Source organism: Centropristis striata, chromosome 13, assembly GCF_030273125.1.
Source record: "Centropristis striata isolate RG_2023a ecotype Rhode Island chromosome 13, C.striata_1.0, whole genome shotgun sequence".
Taxonomy (NCBI): domain Eukaryota; kingdom Metazoa; phylum Chordata; class Actinopteri; order Perciformes; family Serranidae; genus Centropristis; species Centropristis striata.
In genome coordinates this window covers 11,350,758-11,369,521 of record NC_081529.1, presented here as the reverse complement: position 1 = coordinate 11,369,521, position 18,764 = coordinate 11,350,758, and the positions used below count along the sequence as shown (strand labels likewise).

The following is an 18,764-nucleotide window of genomic DNA, read 5'->3' as shown; positions in this document are numbered from 1 at the left end:
CACAATTTGTGCCATTTTTATATATATATATATATATATATATATATATATATATATATATATATATATATATATATGTATCATTTTCATTAGGATATTTTCTTTCTTCTCTTTCAGCAGTTATTTAACAATAAACTTCAATGTAATTGTTTATTCGGCTAACCCGTATGTAATGAGTCATTCTTATACTGGATATATCATGATTACATGTTCAAATTTTCAGTCCCCCAATCAATAACGGGAAAATGTTCATGAGCTCTTGTTGAATATAACACTAACAAACAGGAAGTCACAAACTACAGCATCAACTTTTGCTTATAGTGTGTGTGTGTGTGTGTGTGTGTGTGTGTGTGTGTGTGTGTGTGTGCGTGCGTGCGTTATGAGGGGTATTTTATGCTAGCGCACTATACTAAAACGCCTTAAACGCACCGCCTGTGCCAGCATGAAGACTGATGAATAGGCGTGCGTAGGACAATAACACACACGTGTTAACGCCTATAACGCCTGTATGCCTATAACAGTATATCAGGACTGGACCGTTGCTCAGACACCAAACTGAGGAAGGGGCTGTGCGCATTTTCGCATGAGGTCCACTGGATCATCAGGACCTGACAGTTATTCATTTTCTATGTTCTGCAGCATACCTACACAGATCAGCTGTTACACATAGCAGACGCGTAGCCAGTAATGGGCCTCGGCTGCACTGGCCCGCCCATTTTACTCACTGGCTCACCCAGCCAACATATATGTAAGAAAGGAAATAAATGTATGATTGTATTTGTCACCTGGCCCGTGTGGGATGAGCCTCTCGACACCCTGGAACTCTGCGTTGTGTTGGTTATGATGATGTAGGGCAGAGGAGGGACCGGTCGGACACGGGTGGCCGTTATATTTGCAGCTCTGACTGCGTCGTGCTTTATTTCTCACAACGGCTGGCAGCTCAACCTTAAACAGTACAAGCAAACACTGGCGTGAGACAACAGAAAGATTAAAGGCCGGTGTTGTGTCCTTACTGGTTTCCACACTAACTGGTTGCTGTAGGCTATGATCTGCGCAGTTTCTGTTACGCATGAGCTGTCTGTGGTACTGAAACAACACTTGCTGTTAATGTGAGAATTCTGTCTGATGCAGGCCTATGTTATGTTATGTAATTGTTTTGAGTAGCACATTTATTCGCACAGAAGCCAAATTTCAACCAGACTTCATTGTATATGGTCGATTTATTATAAATAAAAGCGTGTGTTGTTCTGTCATAATTCATACATCTGCTGGTTGTTTTCATTCTTCAATTTGCTTTTCTGGCAAATATGTATGATCTGCACGTTCTGTTATGCATGAGCTGTCCTCGGTACTGAAACAACAATCGCCGTTAATGTGAGAATTCTGTCTGATGTTATGCTGTGCCTTAACACCTTATCTACTGTTTGGGTTCATCTGTAGTCGGCACTTTGTGCAATAAAATGATTTATTGTGCCGTGTGATAGAGCCGATACGCATGTTTTGTCTTTACTGTACAGCCTTTATCGAGCTCTGTTGGGAGAGCTTTTGTTATAGGCAGTGTTTTGCTGTCATTTTCTTTGTAATGCATAATGTTGCAAAGTAAAATAGTCACTGTTTTTCCAGTTTGTCTTTAATTGTCATTTTTATAGTTCAACATTTTTTACGAGTCCTTTTTCTGGGTAAAGATGGTCCATCCATTTTTGTACTGGCCCACCTGAAATATTATTTCTGCCTTCGCTACTGACACGTCTTAGGATCATACAGGATTGTTTATAAGAAAGCATAACTTATAGATGAAGAGAGAGACTATCTCGTACGTACCAGATAAACTTAAAGTTTTTCCGGCCAAAACCTGAGGCTTAATTGGGCTGTGTGCCTGACACACGATACAAAGGGAAGTGAAAGTCAGCAAAATACAGCATAAACAAAATGTTTTACCTTAGTAGTTAACTACAAATGCCTGTAAAATATAATGGGACTGTGCATAGGTGCCGAATTGGGTTAAACATTGGGTGACGCTCATCTAATTTACATGCACACGTTAGAGGTTTGATGTCATCGCATAGGAGCTGTACATTGGTTTTAGTATAGTTCGCTTGCATGAAATACCCCTCATGCACACACACACACACACACACACACACACACACACTTCACTTCTTCGTGAGGCAACACAAGAAGGACGATTTACATACTATTGACACTAAATCAGCTGACTAAAGTATATTCAAATAATTCTAAATGAAGATGAAACTTCCAGGTGTTGTTCTTCAAGTTGAACAAAGAGAAGGTGGAACTTAAATCTCAGACAGTTTGGATTGTTAAGTTTGAGTTTGATCATAATGAAGTTGGCTGAAGATTTTTGTTTCAGTCAGGAAAGCAGTAATTAAATATTTATTTGAAATAAAATATTGCTCTAAAATGAAATGAAGAACCTTCGTTCTTAGACTTCCTGTTTACTGAAACAGAGAGCTGGTGTTGAAATCATTAGTGGTCTGAGGGCTCCTCCTCTGGTGGCTTCATGTTACAAGTGTTCAGGCACTGAGGGGTTTTTGTTCAGCTCTACTGATGGTTTGTGTCACTGTGGCTCTCTGGCACAGTAATACACAGCAGTGTCTTCAGTCTTCAGACTGTTCATCTGCAGATACACCTGCTTTCTGCTGTTGTCTCTGGAGATGGTAAACCGCCCTCTGACTGACTGAGAGTAGTAGATGTAGCTGCTATCACTTTGAATCCAGGCGAGCCACTCCAGTCCCTTTCCAGCAGCCTGTCTGATCCAAGCAGCGTGTATATCACTACTGAAGCCAGAATATGTGCAGGTCAGTCTGTGGGACTCTCCAGGTGTTTTAACCACTGGTTCAGACTCAGTCAGTGTTTGACCCTCAGTACCTGCAGACATTTAAACACCTCATTAGTTACTGTAATGCAGACATGTTGTTTTTGGCAGAAAAACAGTTTTTGTTCTTACCTGCCCAGTTAATTGACAGGATGAGAAAAACAAGCAAATAATCAGGTGTGATCATTGTGAAAGCCAGTTGTCTCTGTCCAGTCTGCAGTGTGTATGTCAGTGATTTAGTGTCTGTCCTTAACTCTGCAACACATATGTAGAGATGGAAGACGTCACAGATTTGCATTGACTCCTCCTCAGAGACAAACACCACATCTCTAGAAAACATTTGGCTTATATAATTTTGTATTACTATTATGGTAATTGTGATGATTTCATTAATGCTTTCCAAGTAATTCAGCTGCCTTAAAATATTTATAATCAAATTAAATATATGTTTTTATTTCACTTATGCATGAACATATCATGCATAAGGGTGAAAATATATTTTTCATGACTTGCTGTTACAATGTAGTGGGAACATCATGAGCCATCTTTCAACTTGGCAAAACAGGAAGTCACAAACCACAGAATCAGCTGTGGCTCTCACAGTGTTTGTTTGTGTTTAGAGACATACTAATTATTTGACTTCTTGTCTTCTACTGCCACCTGTTGGTATGTGTGAAAATAACTAGTTGATTCCTCGTGGTGGTGTAACAGTTTTTGTATGACTCTGCTATTGATGTCTCTCACTGTGTGTGTCTGGCACAGTAATACACTGCTGTGTCCTCAGTCTTCAGACTGTTCATCTGCAGATACAGCTGCTGTCTGCTGTCGTCTCTGGAGATGGTAAACCGCCCTCTGACTGACTGAGAGTAGAACTGTTTGCTGCCATCACTGTAGATCAAGGCGATCCACTCCAGTCCTTTTCCAGGAGCCTGTCTGACCCAGTGCATGCCATAGCTGCTGAATGTGAATCCAGAGACTGTACTGGTCAATCTGTGAGATCCTCCAGGACTTTTAACTGCTGGTTCAGATTCTGTCAGAGTCTGACCATCAACACCTGTCAGTCAAGAGGATAGAAGAAAACATTCAATTCAACAAACTGGTGACAAAAATATGGTCTGAGTAAAATGAAGAAAAGTCTCCACCTGCCCAGCAGACAGTTAGAAGCAGCAGTCTTGTCCTATAGTCCATCATGTTAAACTGTGTGTCCACTGTCCTCTGTCCTCCTCTCTGCAGTCAGATAAGTAGAGGTGGAAGACATCTGAGTTTTGCATTGACTCCTCCTTTCAGAGACTAATATGTTTGTAGGTTTTGGTGACCAGGTGGGGACTGTAATGTCCATTCTTGTTTTAAGATATTTGTTTTTTCTCCCTGCAAAACAACATCCTGTGAAAACTGTTTTTACTTTATTCAGTGCAAGGCAGTGAGCAAACCAACACATAACAGGCACAGATAGAGGTACAGGAGTTTTGATTTAAATTGACACTGCAGATTACTCAATGAGATTGATGCACCAACAATACATTACAATTATCAGTGTTATTGTTGTTATTGTAATTTGTGGAAGTAGTATTACCAAAGTTATTGTTACTTAAGGAGCAGCAGATGAAGGCACAAGGAGTGATCAAGCTCCAAACACCAACTATTTTTTTTCATTCTGATATAAATATTTTGAAACAGGTGAAAACGAAAGAACGAAGAATTAATTGGTTTAACTTGGTTTAAATGTTTGAAATCCACCAGCATCCTTTTGTCTTTGAGAAGGACGGTATCCATTTTGTTTGAAATAATCAACTTTCAAAAGTCATTAGAGATAATGTGCACATTTATCATCATCCTCATCCTCACATTGTATTAAAATGTGCTGGTAGTCAGTCATGCATATGAGGTTGTTTTTTTCCTACAAACTTATTTTATACAGACGTGGCAGGATGGCGCCAGCGAGTGCAGCCTGCCGTCTGCCAGCTCTGCTATCTTTGATATTTGTTGCTGTTTTATTTTGCTGTTTTTGCCAAGATTCCTCTGCTTTGCTGATGTATGAAAGGTAAGCTCTTTCTGACATTAAAGCTTCTCAAACAACACAACTAAACTTTAATTTGGGTGACCAAAGATCAGGTCTCCCTCCTCCCTTGGCGTCCGTGCCAGCTTACCTGCTGTGCGTACCGGCTGTCACTTCATGGAGGAAGTGTTCCAGAAGACCCAGAAAGAGAGCTGGTGTCTTAGTGAAACTGAAGATCCTCAGAAGACTCTCCTGTTGGACCGATCCTCGCCATCCTGTCGGAGGGTCTCGGCCGCGATGTCTTCTCTGGATCCAGCCTGCTGTACCTTCCGACCCAGCCGCTGGCTGTCTTCAGGTACCCCCTTCCAGGTGTCACCAGGTCCACAACAGCGGTGTGGATTGTAGGAATCTGCAGCCTCTGCGCTGCATTTCCACCCAGGAGGAGAGGAGATTACTCTCAACCTGGCTCTCTTGAATGCTAGATCGCTAGCAAACAAGGCTTTTATCTTGAATAACTTCTTCACTTCACATGAATTGGATTTTATGATCCTGACAGAGTCAGGACGGTGAGTCTATCCAGTTCTCCGAGTTGTTCCCCCCGACTGTGTCTCTTTAAACTCTCCTCGAACCACCGGCCGAGGTGGAGGAGTAGCATCTGTTTTTAAATCCAGGTTTCAATGTCAAATGTCACAGCTGATCACTTTCTCCAGCTTTGAGCTGCAGACATTCATTGTGAACTTTTCTACACTCGTCTTGAGCTCCTTAATCTAACGTCCACCTCAGTTCAATAGGAATTTGATAAAGGACTTCGCAGACTTTGTGGCAGGAGTGGCAGTGAACTATGATCGGTTTTTAAATTGTTGGAGATTTTAATATCCATGTCTGCTGTGAATCTGGACCCCTGGTGAAAGACTTTCTTAATCTTATTGACTCTTTCAGCCGTACTCAGTCTGTGTGTGATGCAGCACATGAGAAGGGCCACACTCTGGACCTGATATTATCCTTTGGGCTGCAGTTAAATGTCAGTGAGATTTGTGACAAACAAATTTCTGATCACTTGGCTGTCTTATTTAATGTAACACTGCAATATCAGAAAGCTGTTAAAGCTGCCAAGATTCAGTTTTTATCAAATCTTGTATCAGTCAATAGTCACAAACCTCAGTTCCTTTTCAATACTCTTTTAAACCCCTGTGACCACAATGATGTTGTTCCTTCAGTTGAACTGTGTAAACATTTTTTAAGGTTTTTTATTGACAAGATCTTGGATATTAAGTCCTTATTAAGTCCCCCCCCCCCCCCCCCCCCCCCCCACACTAGCCCTGCAGGTTTTGACACATTTGAGCAGTGTCTGTCTCAGAGTTAACTGATGTTGTCCAGCATCTCAGGCCTTCTTCCTGTCCTTTCACAGCATCCCTCCCCGTTTCTTTAAGGATGATTTTAATGTTATTGGGCCCTGTGTTACGGATCTGATTAATTCATCTTTGATGTCTGGATGTGTCCCAGCTGCTTTTAAACATGCTGTGCTCCAGCCATAGCACAGAAACGGAGCTTTTAAGAATTTTAAATTACCTTCTTTTAACAGTGGACTCTGGTAACTCTGTGGTCCTGGTCCTTCTGGATCTGACAGCTGCCTTTGACACAGTTGATCACAACATTCTCCTGTCTCGCCTAAACACCTCTGTCGGCATTAAAGGCACTGCTCTTAACTGGTTTGAGTCCTACCTGTCAGATAGGAGCTTCTCTGTGCAGCTGGGCCAGTATTCCTCAGACTCTTCTGCCCTGAACTGTGGGGTGCCTCAGGGTTCTATTTTGGGCCCCCTCCTCTTTTCTATTTACATGTTGCCACTGGGATTCATATTTCAGAAGTATAGCTTCTCATTTCATTGCTACGCGGATGATGTACAAATAAATTTGCTGCTAAAAATGAATTACCAAACCTCTGTGCAGCTCTTATTAGACTGCCTGAAAGACACTCAGTCATGGATGGAAGCAAACATTCTCACTTTAAAACATTTTTTAAAATTAAAAACCCATTTATTCTCCTTGGCGTTCAGTCCCAGTTAAGCAAGAATCCTTGGCTTTTTTACTTTTTACTCCTTAATTTAATTTTTTAACTCTAACTATCTTTTTAGATTGAGTTTTTCTTACTATTTTATTGTTTTGTTGTTTTTAGTATTTTATTGTTTTAATTGTTTTTATGTATTACTATACTTGTGTAGGATTTTATTGTATTTTAATAACTGAACAGCACTTTGGTTAACTGAGGTCGTTTTAAATGTGCTCTATAAATAAACTTTGACTTGACTTGACTCGAACAATGGTAGCAGTGAGTCATGCTTTGGTCTCTTGTTTCATAGTGGAAAGAGTTGTTGCTTTTATGCTTTATACATGTTTAATATATACTTGAGTGTGCCCTGTGGAATAAATAGAGGAAGCAGTTTTTGTTTGACTCTGTTATTACAATCTCTCACTGTGTCTCTTCTGACACAGTAATACACAGCTGTGTCCTCAGGCTGCAGATTCTGTCCTTTTAGAGTCATTGTTAGAGCAGACGTGTCTCTGCTGGAGCTGAACTTGTTCTTCAGAGCATTATTTTGAGTTAAGCTACCACCACCCCACTGATGGGAGATCCAGTCCATGGGTTTTCCTTCACACTGTCTGATCCAACCTGTTGCATAGCTGTTATCAGTCATAGAATAACCAGAGACCTGACAGCTGATGGTCAAAGACTGTCCAGGCTGCACAACCATTGAGTCTGGCTGGATGAGATCAATACTGTTCACACCTGTGGAAACACATATCAACATGATCTCAATCATTCATGTGAATATTCAGTGTTTCTAATGTGTTTATTAGTGTGAATCCAGTGAAAGCTGCTCACAGGATCCAGCTGCCAGCAGCAGTATCAGAGCTACAGAGAACATGGTTGATGTTGAAGCTGAACTGATGTGAGCTCTTCTGTCCTCTCACTGACACACACACACTTCACTTCACTTCACTTCTTTATGAGGCAACACAAGGAGGCGGATTTACATACTGTTGACACTAAATCAGCTGACATTCAAATAATTCTCAATGGAGATGAAACTTTCAGGTGTTGTTCTTCATCTCAAACAAAGAGAAGGTGGAACTTCAATCTCTGACAGTTTAGATTGTTAGGTTTGACTTTGATCATAATGAAGTTGGCTAAAGACTTTTGATTCAGCCATGAAAGCAGTAATGATTCAGATTTTCTGGAACCAAAAATGTCATGGAAGATAATCTGACTTTTAAGGGTTAATTTCTACTGTAGTTAGAAAGGTTTTTGTACAGACAACAATGTTTCAATGATAATAATTTCAGATAATTTATTTGATATAAAATGTTGCTGTAAAATGAGATGAAGAACCTTTGTTCTTAGACTTCCTGTTGTTAGAGAAATGCATTGAGGAAACCTTTCAAATTAAATTATCTGACTGCAACACTAAATTCTCTCACCTATTTCTCTGCGCAGATCGTTTGATGGGGAATGATGAGCAGGAGATGTCCAAGTTCTTAGTTTTTACATTTTATTACAATACGTCAAAAAATGTGTAGTTGCAGAAATCTCTGGGTTCAAACATCACTGTCCTGATTTACATGATTAAGGCGGATCAGTTCATGAGGTCTGACCCCCCTTCTGTCCCTCAAACCCTTTTTTTTAACTTAACAATGTTTTACTAAAAACTGAAGTTAGACTTCTTCCAAGTGCCGCCCTCTTGATCCGTTGATTCATCAGTTTATTGCATACGTGGACACGTCATGTCACCAAGCAGAGAAGAAAGTAATCTCCTCTGCCCAGGACACCATACCTGTGTCCTGACCTGGTACCAAATCACGACCTCCTGCCTTGTTATGACTTGCAGAGATATTAGTGGAGACACAGATGTTGCAATGTGCACATAAAATACAAGTAGCATACAATATATATTTTTATGATGATAGAATCTTACTAAGTTTAAGCAGTTGGTATAAATGTGTTTCGCTTTGATGTATCTAGAGTAATCATAGTTTTAAAACAATATTAGCACATGATCATTGTATCAAAAGCATCTTACATGAAGAATGTATAAATGCATAGAGAGAGGGCACACACACAGTGAATTACGCATGCATTTGATAGTGACAAACACATCACAAAGATAGTGACCCCCATGCACAGAGACAGACAACAGAGACAGAATAACAGATTATTTCTAACACTCCTCCTCAGAGACAAACATCACATCTTATGCATGTGTTTAAAAAAATACACAATTTGTGCCATTTATATATATATATATATATATATATGTATATAATTTTCATTAGGATATTTTCTTTCTTCTCTTTCAGCAGTTATTTAACAATAAACTTCAATGTAATTGTTTATTCTGCTAACCAGTATGTAATGAGTCATACTTATACTGGATATATCATGATTACAGCTGATACGTAATGAACTGTATGTCTGCACGCGAAACTGGGAACTGGCTGTGAGCGTCTCACTTTACTATTACTATTTTTAAGTAGCTGAAATTATTTTAATTACCCCTTTCACCCATGCTATCATTAAATATCAATTCGATATCATTCAAACCTAGAGAGAGAGAGAGAGAGAGAGAGAGAGAGAGAGAGAGAGAGAGAGAGATTTCGTTATCAAGAAAATAAAAACGGACCTGAAAATAAAACTATCCTGACAGCTCTGTTGGGGCTTGGAGTGCATCTATAAGTACTGCTTTCTTATAAACAATCCTGTATGAAGCTGAGACTCTGTGTAACAGCTGATCTGTGTAGATATGCTGCAGAACATAGAAAATGAATAACTGTCAGGTCCTGATGATCCAGTGGACGTCATGTGTAAATGCGCACAGCCTCTTCCTCAGTTTGTTCCTGAGCAACGGTCCAGTCCTGATATACTGTTATAGGCGTACATGCGTGACACGCGTTATTGCGTGTGTGTTATTGTCCTAAAGCCAACGCTTCAGACGCCTTAACATATGCACGTGTAGACTTGAAACAGCCTAAACTGTCTCATCGGTCTCTCTTGGTGATACATGGACTGCTTTAATTGTGAGCGAAGCAGCTGTTAAACTCAAAAATTGTCATCATAAAGTAAATAATTATTTGTACATTGAGACGAGCGTGCACACAGGCGTCCGCTACGTTCGCTCGTGGCCTGAATCCCCCTTGCTGTTAGATTTCCACACACACTACACAGCGTGTGTCTGTGCGCTCATGTAGAATTGTACTTAACAGTCACGCTGGTCTTCATGTCACGTATTTGAGGCGTAGTTCACCCGTCACGCAGCCGTCACGTAGGCGTATGAGCAACAACGCGTGTGAAGCGTCTGCGTGATGCCTATGTGACGCTCGTCTAATTTACATGCGCACGTTAGAGGTTTGATGTCATCGCATAGGAGCTGTACATGAGTTTTAGTATAGTTCGCTGGCATGAAATACCCCTCATGCACACACACACACACACACACACACACACTTCACTTCTTTATGAGGCAACACAAGAAGGACGATTTACATACTATTGATACTAAATCAGCTGACTAAAGTATATTCAAATAATTCTAAATGAAGATGAAACTTCCAGGTGTTGTTCTTCAAGTTGAACAAAGAGAAGGTGGAACTTAAATCTCAGACAGTTTGGATTGTTAAGTTTGGGTTTGATCATAATGAAGTTGGCTGAAGATTTTTGTTTCAGCCACGAAAGCAGTAATTAAATATTTATTTGAAATAAAATATTGCTGTAAAATGAAATGAAGAACCTTTGTTCTTAGACTTCCTGTTTACTGAAACAGAGAGCTGGTGTTGAAATCATTAGTGGTCTGAGGGCTCCTCCTCTGGTGGCTTCATGTTACAAGTGTTCAGGCACTGAGGGGTTTTTGTTCAGCTCTACTGATGGTTTGTGTCACTGTGGCTCTCTGGCACAGTAATACACAGCAGTGTCTTCAGTCTTCAGACTGTTCATCTGCAGATACACCTGCTTTCTGCTGTTGTCTCTGGAGATGGTAAACTGCCCTCTGACTGACTGAGAGTAGTAGATGTAGCTGCTATCACTTTGAATCCAGGCGAGCCACTCCAGTCCCTTTCCAGCAGCCTGTCTGATCCAAGCAGCGTGTATATCACTACTGAAGCCAGAATATGTGCAGGTCAGTCTGTGGGACTCTCCAGGTGTTTTAACCACTGGTTCAGACTCAGTCAGTGTTTGACCCTCAGTACCTGCAGACATTTAAACACCTCATTAGTTACTGTAATGCAGACATGTTGTTTTTGGCAGAAAAACAGTTATTGTTCTTACCTGCCCAGTTAATTGGCAGAAAAACAGTTATTGTTCTTACCTGCCCAGTTAATTGACAGGATGAGAAAAACAAGCAAATAATCAGGTGTGATCATTGTGAAAGCCAGTTGTCTCTGTCCAGTCTGCAGTGTGTATGTCAGTGATTTAGTGTCTGTCCTTAACTCTGCAACACATATGTAGAGATGGAAGACGTCACAGATTTGCATTGACTCCTCCTCAGAGACAAACACCACATCTCTAGAAAACATTTGGCTTATATCATTTTGTATTACTATTATGGTAATTGTGATGATTTCATTAATGCTTTCCAAATAATTCAGGTACCTTCAAATATTTATAATCAAATTAAATACACTACCGGTCAAAAGTTTTAGAACACCCCAATTTTTCCAGTTTTTTATTGAAATTCAAGCAGTTCAAGTCAAATGAACAGGTAAACAGGAAAGGGTACAAAGGTAAGTGGTGAACTGCCAGAGGTAAATAAAAAAAGGTAAGCTTAACCAAAACTGAAAAATAATGTACATTTCATAATTATACAAGTATGCCTTTTTCAGGGAACAAGAAATGGGTTAACAACTTAACTCTATGGAGTCTTGGGCTATTTTGTCCATTTTTTAATTATTTTCATGTCTTTGTAAGTCATTTTGTGTCTTTTTTTGGTCATTTTGTTTCTTTTTTTAGTCATTTTGTGTCTTTTTTTGGTCATTTTGTGTCTTTTTTTTAATTCTTAAGTCCAACATAAAATGTGATTTTGAATCTTTTTTTTACTTTCAAAACACTATCATGCTCAAGAAAGAATTTTAAATGTTGCAAATATGCATTCATTTCAGAGTACACTGAGTCATTAAACTGCATAATTTTCAATTCAATTCTGGAAAAGTTGGTGTGTTCTAAAACTTTTGACCAGTAGTGTATATGTTGTCATTTCACTTATGCATGAACATATCATGCATAAATGTCCAAATATATTTTTCATGACTTGCTGTTACAATGTAGTGGGAACATCATGAGCCATCTTTCAACTTGGCAAAACAGGAAGTCACAAACCACAGAATCAGCTGTGGCTCTCACAGTGTTTGTTTGTGTTAAGAGACACTGTCATACTAATTATTTGACTTCTTGCCTTCTACTGCCACCTGTTGGTATGTGTGAAAATAACTAGTATAGTCCTCATGGTAGTGTCATTTGTTGTATGTATTGTCACCGGCCTCTGACTGACTGAGAGTAGTAGATGCTACCACCACCATTAGTAATAGCACCAACCCACTCCAGTCCTTTTCCAGGAGCCTGTCTGATCCAGGCCATCCAAGAGCCAACAAAGTTAAAACCAGAGGTTGTACAGGTCAATCTGTGAGATCCTCCAGGACTTTTAACTGCTGGTTCAGATTCTGTCAGAGTCTGACCATCAACACCTGTCAGTCAAGAAGATACAAGAAAAAAATAAATTCAATAAATTGGCGACACAAATATGGTCTGTGTAAAATTAAGAAAAGTCTCCACCTGCCCAGTAGACAGTTAGAAGCAGCAGTCCTGTCCTATAGTCCATCATGTTAAACTGTGTGTCCACTGTCCTCTGTCCTCCTCTCTGCAGTCAGATAAGTAGAGGTGGAAGACATCTGAGTTTTGCATTGACTCCTCCTCACAGGGAGGAAATCAGTGGACTAGAAATATTTAATGAAACTGGGAAAATAATGTCTAATAATATAATATACTTATATACCTATAGTCTGACAATATTAAGACCACTCCAACATTTGCTCTACAAATACACTAAAGTTCATCTTGTTTCAGACCATAGACTGTATCCAACACATGAGCATACAAGGTTTATTCTCATGTGTTGAATTATAACATCTGAGTATCATGACTCTGTGTCTCATCAGTCACTTTGAGCATAAAGTTCTGCACATGAGAGCTTTACATTTATATAAATCTAATGAATCTATTTAGATTTCTGACGGTGAGTTCATTCTTATGTGACCATTTTACAGCATTTAAACATTGTTTGTACTAATGACAGATATAATTCAGGATTAGATAATGTTGAGAGAATTAAAGGGACTGTGAGTGATGTAACATCATGAGGAGAACAATAAACTCACTTCATAGTAAAGTATGTAAAATTTAATGTGGATATATTAAAGTGATTTTGCACGTGTTTTTGTGCAGCTACTCCACTGTCTTCAGTCAATTTGAATTTGAATACATTTTTAAAAAATGTGCATTCAAATTTGCATAATCATGAAAAATAATAGCTGTTTGATTAGTTAAGCATCTTCATTAAAGCCATGAGATGGTGCTATGTATCTCTGTACAGCAGAACAACTTCATGATTCATGTCCAATATATGCTTATATATTATATTTCGTAATTTCTTCAGTTGTGAGGCCTCCCAACCACCCGACTCTTCTTCACTGAAAGGATTATATACAACTAATTTTAAAAAATTATATCCACTGATGGCCGTTTCTTAAAATCCTGATTTATCTTGATAATTTAACAATCAGGAGTGCTGCATAATGCACTTTTACGAAAAGTCAAAGACTGGGAGGATAAAATATTTTAATGAAACAATGTAACGTACAGTTGAAAAACAGCCACAGGTCAATTTCACCTGTTGTTGGTTCTAGTGTTATTAAATATTTAAACCATTTCCTTGTTCCTTGTTAGTCTTAATAACTGTTGATGTTTTTTTTTGTGGCTGACTAATGTAACATCATAAAGACAATTCAAACAACTCATTAATATAAGGTTTATACAATCCACAGATTGTCCCTCGGGGGAGTCTTGTGGGGGGTACTGCGGGAATATGGGGTACTGGGCTCGTTGCTACGAGCTATCGGTCCCTATATAACCAAAGTGAGAGCTGTGTCCGCATACTCGGCACAATGTCAAACACGTTCCCAGTGGGTGTTGGGCTCCGCCAGGGTTGCCCCTTGTCTCCGATTCTGTTCGTGGTCTTCACGGACAGGATCTGAAGTCGCAGCCGGGGGGAGGAAGGGATCCGGTTTGGTGACCTTAGAATTGCATCTCTGCTTTTTGCAGATGATGTGGTTCTTTTGGCTTCATCAAGCCGGGATCTTCAACACTCACTGGGGCGGTTTGCAGCCGAGTGCGAAGCGGTTGGGATGAGAGTCAGCTCCTCCATGTCTGAGGCCATGGTTCTCTGCCGGAAAACGGTGGATTGCCCCCTCTGGGTGGGCAGAGAGGTACTGCCTCAAGCGAGGGAGTTCAAGTATCTCGGGGTCTTGTTCACGAGTGAGGGTAAAACGGAGCGTGAGATGGACAGGCGGCTTGGTGCGGCGTCAGCAGTAATGCGGGCGTTGTACCGGACCGTAGTGGCGAAGAAGGAGCTGAGCCTGAAGGCAAAGCTCTCGATTTACCGGTCCATCTACGATCCAACCCTCACCTTTGGTCATGAGCTTTGGGTAGTGACCGAAAGAACAAGATCGCAGATACAAGCGGCTGAAATGAGTTTCCTCCGTAGGGTGGCTGGGCTCAGCCTTAGAGATAGGGTGAGGAGCTCAGACATCCGGAGGGAGCTCGGAGTAGAGACGCTGCTCCTTCACGTCGAAAGGAGCCAGTTGAGGTGGTTTATGCATCTGGTAAGAGGTGTTCCAGGCACGTCCAACTGGTAGGAGGCCCCGGGGAAGACCCAGAACACGGAGGAGGGATTATATCTCTCGCCTGGTCTGGGAACGCCTCGGGGTCCCCCAGGAGGAGCTGGACGTTGTGGCTGGGGAGAGGGGCGCCTGGAATGCCCTGCTTAGCCTGCTGCCCCCGCGACCCGGCCCCGAATAAGCGGACTAGAATGGATGGATGGATGGACAATCCACAGATGATGTTAACTGGATTATGGTGAGAAAACTCAGATATCATTGAGATCACTTTGCTGTTTGTTGTCTGTGGAGGTTTTTGTGCAGCTGCTCTACTGTCTTCAGTCACTGTGTCTCTCGAGCACAGAAGTAAACAGCAGAATCTTCTGCTGTCAGGCTCTTGACCTCGAGGTCCTGAGTGCTGCTGGGAACATCTTCAGTCATGATGAAACGGCTTTGAAAGGAGCTGCCGTAGATAGCAGAGTTTGAGCCTGTGTCCATCCTCCCAATCCACTCCAGAGCTTTCCCTGACCTCTGTCGTATCCAGTGAATATTATAGCTCGTCATGCTATAACCAGATATGATGCATGACATCTACACTGTCTCTCCAGGTCTCTTCCCCTCAGAGGGAGACTGCTCCAGTTTGATCTCACTCCAAACTCCTGGAAGTAGAAACATTTTGATTATTATCCATCAAACTTGTAAATCACAGGTCTGACATTTAAAAAGCACCATTGATTTTCTCACCATGAATAGCAACTGCAAATAATAAACTCCAGATAATTGCATTGTCCATTCTGTGATGAACACTGTAGTTCAGAGCTTTCTGACCTGAGTGTTTCAGAAATATAGAAACGCTCTCAGTTTCTGATGGTGTGTTTATAAGAGAGCAAGAGTTTGCATAGACCTCCCTCTGCAGGTTTAAAAAGGAACATGTGACACATTTCTATAAGTACAGTATCTCTACAACAGCAGAGGAAACTCAAATATCAAAGCCCTGGAAACTCATTTCTGAACTGATGGAAAAATATTTAAACTACAACGATCTACAATGACAATCTTTAACTCACGGTGAAGCTGATCAGAGCTTTATTTTCCACATTGGCCCAATAACAAGAGTGACATTTACCTCTCATTATGTATTTGTGAGGAGACAGAGCTGCTGTTTAGGTTATAGTGAAGTTATCAGATGTTATTGCTCCCTATTAAAACAGGAAAAGAGGCTCCTCATCTCTTCTACAAATACACAACAGATGCATTTATTTTTTAAAATGTGTCATGTACATTTTGCATTGTGGGTAAAACAAAAGTTATTTAGAGTAAATAGTGTTTATTTTATTAATGTTCACATTTAGAAGTTGGTTTTGTGGTTAAGTCACATGGTTGCTGAGTATTTGTGCAGGTCTGTTGGTGGTGTGTATCACTGTGGAGCTACACGGACACAGTAATACACAGCTGTGTCCTCAGGCTGCAGATTCTGTCTTTTAGAGTACCTGTTAGAGCAGACGTGTCTCTGCTGGAGCTGAACTTGTTCTTCAGAGCATTATTTTGATGTCTGGCTGCATGAGATCAATACTGTTCACACCTGTGGAAACACAAATCAACATGATCTCCATCATTCATGTGAATATTCAGTGTTTCTAATGTGTTTATTAGTGTGAATCCACTAAAAGCTGTTCACAGGATCCAGCTGCCAGCAGCAGTATCAGAGCTACAGAGAACATGGTTGATGTTGAAGCTGAACTGATGTGAGCTCTTCTGTCCTCTCACTGACACACACACACACACACACACACACACACACACACACACTTCCTTATAAGAAACATTTATTTGCATGTATTTACATTTCTTTTTTATTACCTTCAGAGCGTCCAGATTATGTTGGGGTGTAAGAAAAAATGTATCATATATCGATTTCAGTGTATCTATCTAGTTAATTTGATGATTTGATTTACTGTCTTAAAGTTTGTGAAGTTAGTGCAGGTTAATATAGAAAAAATGTGAAATGTGAAAATTTTATGATGCAGATATTTATATCGCAAGGTATAACTGGTCAACATATTTTATATACATCAGAAATATTAAAGGGGTAAACATGTGGTTCTTGACTATGAAAGCAGAGAGGGTGAGACTGCAGAGAGCAAATGACCTGAAACTGGTTCCACATTCACATTCAGCTGTTTTTATTTTTACTTCACTGATTGGTTACCAAGTGATTTAAAGAAAGACATTTATATAATTGTGTGTTTAAGGGTTAGAAAGTAATGATTTATTAATCATAAAAAAGATAAAAAGATTTTCACAATGGGCCTCCTCACCAACATCTTCTGAAAGTATTTTCATATATTTGTTCTGAAGAAAGATCCTAAGAAAAGTCTCGGTCAGATTCATGAAGGAGTTTTTACCTGCAAAAACACATATACAGGAGCTTGATGCCAACCAAGCTGTTATATTTAGTGACAACAATAGTGGATACTTTGGACTATAAATAAAGTGATCAATCACAAAACAAACATTAGAATCATAAGATTTCACAATATTTACAGAAATTATTGTGTCTTTGTGTAGAAATGTAAAGACTTTCTGGTTGTTTCAATCTAGCAATCACGTTGTTGTTGTTGTTGTTGTTGTTGTTGTTGTTGTCTTTATTCTGTGTTTTTAGGTTTTCATGATGTGTATGCAGGGAAAATTATGAATTCATTTTTAATACAAAACACTTTTATATTAAATTTAACACAAATAATTTAATTAAAAACAATTCATGAAAAACACTTTATTTTCTATCAGCCCAGTAAGAATGAGGACTGTAGGTTTTTGTACAGCTGCTCAACCAACTCCAGTCACTGTGAGTCTCGAGCACAATAATAAACAGCAGAATCTTCAGTCTTCAGACTGTTCATCTGCAGATACAGCTGCTGTCTGCTGTCGTCTCTGGAGATGGTAAACCGCCCTCTGACTGACTGAGAGTAGAACTGGCTGCCACCATTGCTAATACTGGAGATCCACTCCAGTCCTTTCCCAGGAGCCTGTCTGATCCAGCCCATATAGTAGCTACCAAGTGAAAATCCAGAGACTGTACAGGTCAATCTGTGAGATCCTCCAGGACTTTTAACTGCTGGTTCAGATTCTGTCAGAGTCTGACCATCGACACCTGTGAATAGAACAAAAAACATTGAGTGAAATAAGCGAGTGACACTAATAGAAGAAACGTATCATTAATATCTGAGAAACTGTTCACCTGCCCAGCAGACAGTTAGAAGCAGCAGTCCTGTCCTATAGTCCATCATGTTAAACTGTGTGTCCACTGTCCTCTGTCCTCCTCTCTGCAGTCAGATAAGTAGAGGTGGAAGACATCTGAGTTTTGCATTGACTCCTCCTTTCTGGTTGATCAGTGTCTTCCATTCAATCTCTCCACAAAACTAATTTAATCCTTTCACTTTCTTCTAACTCATTCATTTTTTTTAAACTCAAGTTATTATAACATTATATTATAATGCTGACTTAACTGTAAATTAATTTTATCTGTGGATAATTACCCAATTCAACATACACACAACACAGTTTTGCTACTGTTTGTAAATTAAAGCTTATTAAATGTTGTTATGATTATTCTGGTTTCAGGTCATTTAATATGAAAATCGCCTTAACCCTGTAAAACCCAGATATAGAAAAACGCAAAAAAAAAAAATTCAACCATTAAGATGTTGTTGTAGGAGGCCTTTGGGGGTGAAAATGGAGTGTTTTCAAAAAATTTATGTTTTAGTAAGTTTTTACGGAAACGTTGTAATATTGCAATGTTGGGCTTAATGGGTAGCAGAATCTCCTGTATTTCCACTCATTGTCTGAACAACAGTACAGAACTAAGGATTCATTTGCAGGGTTTTGCTTTTCCCAAACCAGTATATAGCATGAATAATAATCTTAGTCATGTTGTTATGAAGTGTGATTTATTCAAACAAGCACTTTGACATTTATTTACATTATTTACATTTTAAGTTGCAGTCAGTTGCAGTGATAGTC

General features: G+C 39.8%; 5 gene segments (V, D, J or C); all 5 read right to left on the bottom strand.

Moving 5' to 3' along the window:
* Positions 1-2,593: 2,593 nt before the first annotated feature.
* Positions 2,594-3,023, bottom strand: LOC131984158 (Ig heavy chain V region 6.96-like; the record flags this gene model as incomplete). The annotated part of the segment is given in 2 exon segments: positions 2,594-2,889; positions 2,969-3,023. Coding segments are annotated over 2 exon segments (351 nt in total), but the record flags the coding sequence as incomplete, so codon positions are not given.
* A 553-nt stretch (positions 3,024-3,576) lies between these two features.
* LOC131982980 (immunoglobulin heavy variable 3-33-like) lies at positions 3,577-4,027 on the bottom strand. The segment is given in 2 exon segments: positions 3,577-3,890; positions 3,979-4,027. Coding segments are annotated over 2 exon segments (363 nt in total).
* Positions 4,028-5,052: 1,025 nt separating this feature from the next.
* Positions 5,053-7,756, bottom strand: LOC131982979 (Ig heavy chain V region MC101-like). The segment is given in 3 exon segments: positions 5,053-5,255; positions 7,294-7,617; positions 7,714-7,756. Coding segments are annotated over 3 exon segments (570 nt in total).
* A 3,014-nt stretch (positions 7,757-10,770) lies between these two features.
* Positions 10,771-11,240, bottom strand: LOC131983336 (Ig heavy chain V region 6.96-like; the record flags this gene model as incomplete). The annotated part of the segment is given in 2 exon segments: positions 10,771-11,066; positions 11,186-11,240. Coding segments are annotated over 2 exon segments (351 nt in total), but the record flags the coding sequence as incomplete, so codon positions are not given.
* Positions 11,241-17,599: 6,359 nt separating this feature from the next.
* Positions 17,600-18,031, bottom strand: LOC131983467 (Ig heavy chain V region 914-like; the record flags this gene model as incomplete). The annotated part of the segment is given in 2 exon segments: positions 17,600-17,895; positions 17,983-18,031. Coding segments are annotated over 2 exon segments (345 nt in total), but the record flags the coding sequence as incomplete, so codon positions are not given.
* Positions 18,032-18,764: the final 733 nt, after the last annotated feature.